This window comes from Octodon degus, unplaced genomic scaffold (genome assembly GCF_000260255.1).
Source record: "Octodon degus isolate 3935 unplaced genomic scaffold, OctDeg1.0 scaffold00065, whole genome shotgun sequence".
NCBI lineage: Eukaryota > Metazoa > Chordata > Mammalia > Rodentia > Octodontidae > Octodon > Octodon degus.
Genome location: NW_004524641.1, coordinates 9874569 through 9881406, shown reverse-complemented (window position 1 = coordinate 9881406; position 6838 = coordinate 9874569). Strand labels below are relative to the sequence as shown.

Here is a 6838-nt window from a genome sequence, read left to right as displayed (position 1 = left end):
TGGAGAGAGACAGGCAGACAGACAGAAAGACAGACAGACAGGCAGACAGACTAGAAAAATGATGGAGCTAGGGAAATAGCTTAGTGGCATGAGCACCTGCCTGGCAAGTGCAAGGCTCTGCGTTTGATCCCTGGTACAAAAAAAAGTCAAAAACATTGCATGAACAATACAAGAAAGAATTAGAATGCATGAAAAGATTCAAACAGATACCAGGAAATTGAGCATTCCATTGAAATCTGGTGAAACTGCTTGAATGAAAGCGAAGATAGACTTTCAGACCTAAGAAAAGACCTCTTAAAAATAACAAGGAATCAGGAAATAAATCCAACAGCTGCAAGATGATACAAAGAGAAATAATATAATATCGACAGGTGTCAACAAAACATCAGGAGTCAATATAAATGATATAAAAAGATTATTTGCAGAAGTAGTAGCAGAAACTTTCCTAAACATGAGAAAAGAATCTGATCTACAGACTAGTGAGGACTATAGAACTCCAATTAGTCATAACCAAGATAAATCTATACCCTAACACATAATAATCAAGATCCCAGAAATTCAACAAAGAACAGAATATTAAAAGCTATTTGAGAAAGAAATGACCACCTATATATAATGGAAAGCCCATCAGAATCACAGCAGATTTCTCAACACAAACCATCAAGTCAAGAGGAGCTTGTAGTGAAGTATTTCAAGTCATGAAAGAAAGCAACTTCCAACCAAGATTGATATATTCTGCACAACTATCAACATTAATGGAGAGGGGCTGGTGGGATGGCTCAGTGGTCTAAAGCACCTACTTAGAACAAGCTTAGCAAAGCACAGGGACCGCGGTTCAATCCCCCAGCACCACATGCCAGCCAGCCCCGCCCCCTGGTGGGCTGAGCTGGCCACACACACACACACACACACACACACACACACAAATAAATAAATTTAAAAAAAACATTAATGGAGAAATAAAATGCTTTATGACAAAGAACAACTGAAGAAACGCATGACCACCAAACCAACCTTGCAAAGAGTTTTGATAGATATTCTAGAAAGAGACAAAATGACCACAATTTTAAGAAAAACAACAGAAAGCAACCACCAAATAGAGCAAGCAATTAAACAAAAGGGAAAAGTAGGGAACCTACAGTAGGAAAATAACATGACAAAGATAAGCCAATGTATATCAGTTATAACCATCAATGTAAATGGCCTCAACTCACCAATCAAGAGAAGCAGACTAGCAGGCGTAATCAAGAAATAAAATCCAACAAATGTTGTATACAAGAAACACATTTAACTTAAAAGGAAATTCATAGACTGAAAGTCAAAGGGTAGAAAGCAATACTCCATTTGACCGGAACCCAGAAAAAAACCAGCGCTAGCTATTCTGATTACTGATAAAGGGAACTTCAAGCCAAGAATGATCCAATGAGATAAAGAATGTCACTATCGAAGGCTAACTCTAGCTGGATCTGAAGTCCTGCTTAGCTCACCCAAACCCAGCAGTCCCAAGTGCTGCCTTATAGTGGGAGAGAAAGGGAGTGAAAGCTGCAGGTTAGACCCATCTCATGACCCCTGAGGGAGTGCAGCTCAGTGTCTGCAGGCAGGATCAGGCAGTTTGTATTTTTTTTCCTTTTCTATCTTAGAGCAGTGCTCATCCTAAACACAGTTTTACTTTCTTCCTTTTTCACTAAATAAATTGAAGTTGGCCCCAGGGTGGTGCATACCTGTAATCCCAGTACTCTGGGAGGCTGAGGCAGGAGGATTGCAAGTTCAAGCCCAGGTTGGGCAACTTGGATTGGAACCTCTTAAAAGTAAGAAGAGGGCTGAGGGTGTAGCCCACTGTGAGGGCCCTGAGTTCAGTTCCTGGCCCCACAAACAAAACAAAACAAAACAAAACAAAACAAAACACACACCTTGAAAGTGAAAACTGCTTGGCAAGTGTATACTATTCCAGCTGCCTGTGAATGGACAGCCAGCACCCAGAGCAAGGTCCGGTTTGTCTTCACTTGGCTTCCTACTGTTCAGGCTGTTTTTTCCCCTCATTTTAGAGAATTTAGTCCCATGCTTTCCTCCTTAAAGAATCCGGTTTCTTTTGTCCAATTCAGTTCAAATGCTTCCTTCCACTTTGCACAGTTCCCTAAGTACCATCCAGGTGACCCTCCTTGCCCACCTACTTTTCATTTTTGTGATCAGAGCTGCAGAAATCTTCACCCCATAGGGAGTGGCTGATTGGGTACCAGTGCACATAGCAGAAGCCATGTGTTGACAGCAGCATCTTCCTGTTCTGCCATTCCAGTGTCACCCCCCTGTCACTCCCTTGCTAGCTTTCAGGGTCAGTAGGAAACTGCCACAGCTGGTGTGCAAGGCTGCACTGGAATGTTTGTGCACTTGGCCAGCGAAGGAGGTTTCTGTTATTGAGTTACAATGAATACTGAGCACTGTCATCTTATAATTCATTCCTATTTCTGTTTCTGCCCAGAATTCCCTCCAGTCAGCAGAGGTAGTTGGGGGGAGGATTGCAGTGGGCTCCCTGGTGTTCCTGAGGGATTTAGTGCCCTGTGAACTGCCTGAAGCAAGAATAGGGGTACTGGGGCTGGTGAGATGGCTCAGTGGTCTAAAGCACCTACTTGGAGCAAGCTTAGCAAAGCACAGGGACCGCGGTTCAATCCCCCAGCACCACATGCCAGCCAGCCCCGCCCCCTGGTGGGCTGAGCTGGCCACACACAAATAAATAAAAAAATTAAAAAAAAAAAAGAAACTAAAATGCTTTTATAGAAATTTAGTATATGAAAACGTCGGGGCTGGTGAGATGGCTCAGTGGTCTAAAGCACCTACTTGGAGCAAGCTTAGCAAAGCACAGGGACCGCGGTTCAATCCCCCAGCACCACATGCCAGCCAGCCCCGCCCCCTGGTGGGCTGAGCTGCCCCCCCCCCACAAATAAATAAAATTAAAAAAAAAATAGGGGTACTGTGGTCAGCACAGAGAGGATCACGGTCTAATGGCACAAGAGGCAGCTGGTGGGGGCAGAAGTCCCCATGCTGCAGCCTGGGCTTGGGTCCACCTATGTATAACCACCTGGTCTCATTGCCCTCTGTCCAGTTCCCTTCAACAGTGCACTCCTTTTCCCCTCATCTTCTGTCTTGAAAAATTCTCCCCACAAGATATACTCTTGTTTCTCAGATACTTGTGCAAAGAACCTTTCAGCTTTGAGGAAACCTGGAGAATGAAGGCAGTGCCTATATCCTCAAGTGGCCTCCCTGTCCTTGTGCTTCCAGGTGGACACCCTGGAGGTGATACGGCACCCAGAAGAAACCACCAGCATGAAGAGGCAGACCATGGCTTCTTACTTCCGGGTATGGAGTCTCCTTACTCTCTACTCCATTTCTGGAGAGGACTTGCCAGCCTTCCCCGAGAGGTCCTGGAATGAAGGAGTCATTGGAATGAAGGACCATTAAGAAAGAATGGGGCGGGGGAGGGGCAAGTAGTGGCAAAGGCCTGGAGCAACCACCAGGCATAGGCTTGTTGTTCTTGTTGGCTTTTCAGCGGTGTTTTGCCTTTGAATTTACAGGACTCTGCCCCTTTTCCAGAAAATAATAGTGTAAAAAATGACCTTATTTGTCTAGACCAAAATGGTCCAATTAAAAATAGTTTTTATCTCTTACAACTATAGTTAATAAAATTTCAGAAAGTGACATATTGCAGAAAGCTTAGGTATTAAGAAAAGCATTGGTTTTATTTTCCTAGATTAAATTTTAAAAAAGGCAAAACCCATTTGCCCGAGCCCTATCGTCAATCATTTCTGCCACCCTAATTTGTGATACTTCATCTAGTAAAATGCCTCCATCAGACAAAATCATTATCTCAAGAAGGGCTGTGCACAATGCCTATTATATAGCAAAGATCAGACATATGCATTTATAGCAGTCTACACAGGTGTTTTGATTTTCACATTATAAATCATTAGTGTTTGAAGCCCCTTAGAGACCATGGACAAGCAGAGCTAAGGACCAGGTAGCTTTTGGGTAGATTGGGGCTGTGGCACCATGGGAGCTGATCTTAAGGGTGGGGTAAGTAAGGAGGGAAGGTGCTATTGGCACTGGATGGGACTCTACAGGGTTGGGTGGTTGGGAGGCTGGGAAGCTGGGTGATGAGCTGTAGGAACCGGATGAGCTGAGGGGCAGGGCTCAGGAACCTGCACTGTAGATGGAAGGTGTGGAAGGATCTGAAGCCACAAAGTCCAGCCTAATCCGTTGTTTCAGAGGCAGACTAGAAATGTCTCATGGTGTGAGCTGTTGAGTTTTGAGTCTAGTCCTCCAGCTCTGCAGCCATCTCATCTAGGCACCCTTCTTGGTGTGACTTTGTTTCTGCCTTATCACTCTGGTGGTCAGGCTTTTCTAATTGCCCTGCTCCGATCCCCTTTAGTGAATGTATCCTCATTCTCCTAGTAATTCTGTGGTGTGTGTGTGTGTGTGTGTGTGTGTGTGTGTGTGTGTGTCCTCGTAGAGTTTAGAGCCTCTCTGACTCTGTGAAGTCACCCTTAAGATCCAAGACCACTTTTATGAACAGAGAAGCTCTGGCTTATAGTTTTTCAGAAATATAATCCTGAAAATTAATTTTTTTTTTTTTTTTTTGGTGGAACCAGGGATTGAAGTCAGGCCCCTGTGCTTGCCAGGGAAGCGCTTATTCCACTGAGCCATCTCCCCAGCCCCTAATTTGGTATTCTTAAAATACTTTAAGAACTTATTAATATTTTAATAAATACTTTAAGAATCTAGCATTTGGCCCCCAACTGGTAGGCAAGGGTAGTTTTGATCATTAAAAGGCGTGATTGTGAAACAATAGAACTCTTTTCTTGTGTGGTTTACAATTGCCCCTGCAGGCTGCGTGGAAGAAGAGCTCCAACAGTGGTGCCATGGGTGACACTGGGTTCTCCTGACTACGCCCCTCTCTGGATTCCTACACCTTTCCTCCTCTTCTCTCTGCTAGGAATATTCTAGTTGATCATGATCATAATCCTTTTCTCCAATTTTCTTCTGTGTTCCTCTACTTTCTTTCTTTCTTTCTTTCTTTCTTTCTTTCTTTCTTTCTTTCTTTCTTTCTTTCTTTCTTTCTTTCTTTCTTTCTTTCTTTCTTTTGCAGAACCGGTAATTGAACTCAGGCCCTTGCGCTTGCCAGGCAAACACTTATTCTTCTGAGCCATCTCCCCGGCCCCTCCTCTACCTTGAATAAATAATATTAGTTGGATTTGCTTAGTCTTTCTGGTAGTTCTCAGACTAAAGAAATAATTAATCCCTTCCTCCAAGGCTGGGTATTTTAAATTATAGTTTGTGCAGTATGATTTTGGATATAAGACAATATTCCAAGGAGACCTAGAACATGTTCTTATTTAAGTTTCTGTCACATGGAGATACTGGTTGGCTTTAGCTATTTCACAAATACTTTTTGGAGGAGAACTTACATTGCCATCCCTTGCTGTCGATTTCCTGTTTTGTGTCAGAGGCCTGAGAGCCGTGTACAGACCTCACGCTGCTCGGAAGGGCGGTGCAGGCCGCTTGCTGGCGGCCTCATTACAGACGAGTTTCTCTTCCTGGCAGTACTCTCTGATGGACCTGCTCTCCAAAATGGTGGTTGGACAGCCTCACTTTGTGCGTTGCATTAAACCCAATGACAGCCGAGAGGCCCTGAAGTTCTGCCGAGAGAGGGTCCTCGTCCAACTGCGCTCCACCGGCATTCTGGAGACCGTCAACATCCGCCAGCAAGGCTATTCCCACCGCATCCTCTTTGAAGAGTTCGTGAAAAGGTCAGACCAGCATCCTTGGAAATGCAGTTTGTAAAATGTCTGTCTCCTGGCCACCCCTATGCTCTGGGGTTGCTGCTTCTACCCTCTTCTTTCTAACATGTATTTGGCCAGGTATCAGCTGCCGTTTCCTTACATCAGTGTTGTAGTATTTTTCTTGAGCTCCAACTACACCGCAGTGATTTGGGGAATAGCTTAAACTTCTTTCTGGTCCCATTAAAAGAAAAAATGTCCATAGATATTCGAAAAATTCTTAGCTCTCAATTTCTGCAGATGTTTCATTTTTTAACTTTTTTAAAATAAGAAAATAAAAATAATAAAGAAAAAGACGTTAGAAATGATACAGAATTTCACTAAATAAGATGATGGGAATTCAACAATGGTTGTTATATTGCATATTGTTTGATTGTTCTTATGGAAACATTCCTTCATCCCTGAGTCAAACTTCCGGAGAACTGAATGCACCAAGCACCCACTCCTGTCCTAGGCTCTGGCATGGTGCAATAAGCATTTTCCCACCATCTAAGATATCCTCAAAGTATGGGACATCAAGGGGCACTATCCTCAAGTGAATGGTCTCATTTGATCCATAAGACAATCTTAGAAGCTGGGTTCTGTTAGTATTCCTGTTTCTCAAATGAGGAAATCGGTACAGATGAAGCAATTGGCCCTCCCAAATTAGGGACTTTTCTGTGACATAAATAAAAGGTAAAGCCAAGATTTAAATCCCAGTAGTCTAGTTTTAGGGTCTGTGCTTTATTCAGCTCAGTTCTCTCCATTCATTTATGAACATGCACAAAATACGCAAAGCTTTCTAAACCTAGAAACTATTTTTACCTGTGAACAAAATTTTCCTCTTTCTTGCGCAACCTCTGCACAGATGCCTTGTATATGCAATGTGAGTATGGGTAGTACTTTCATAGAATTTTGGTGTGAAAAAATAATAAACAACAACAAGCACCTCTGAGGAGGAGGATGACTGAATGAGGAGGCACAAAGAGGAATATTGTTGTAATGGGTCTTTATCTCACTGGAGATATATA

The 6838-nt window shown here is 43.2% G+C and overlaps 1 protein-coding gene across 5 annotated transcripts in view; it reads left to right on the top strand.

Annotated features, from left to right (window-relative positions):
* The window catches only part of Myo3b (myosin IIIB), a 472753-nt gene that overhangs the window by 262674 nt on the left and 203241 nt on the right, over window positions 1–6838 (top strand). For all 5 annotated transcript variants that reach the window (XM_023719169.1, XM_023719168.1, XM_023719167.1 and 2 more), the window contains 2 exons: window positions 3274–3351; window positions 5593–5798. In XM_023719169.1, coding sequence (XP_023574937.1) covers window positions 3274–3351; window positions 5593–5798 — 284 coding nt within the window. The remainder of the gene's footprint in view (window positions 1–3273; window positions 3352–5592; window positions 5799–6838) is intronic.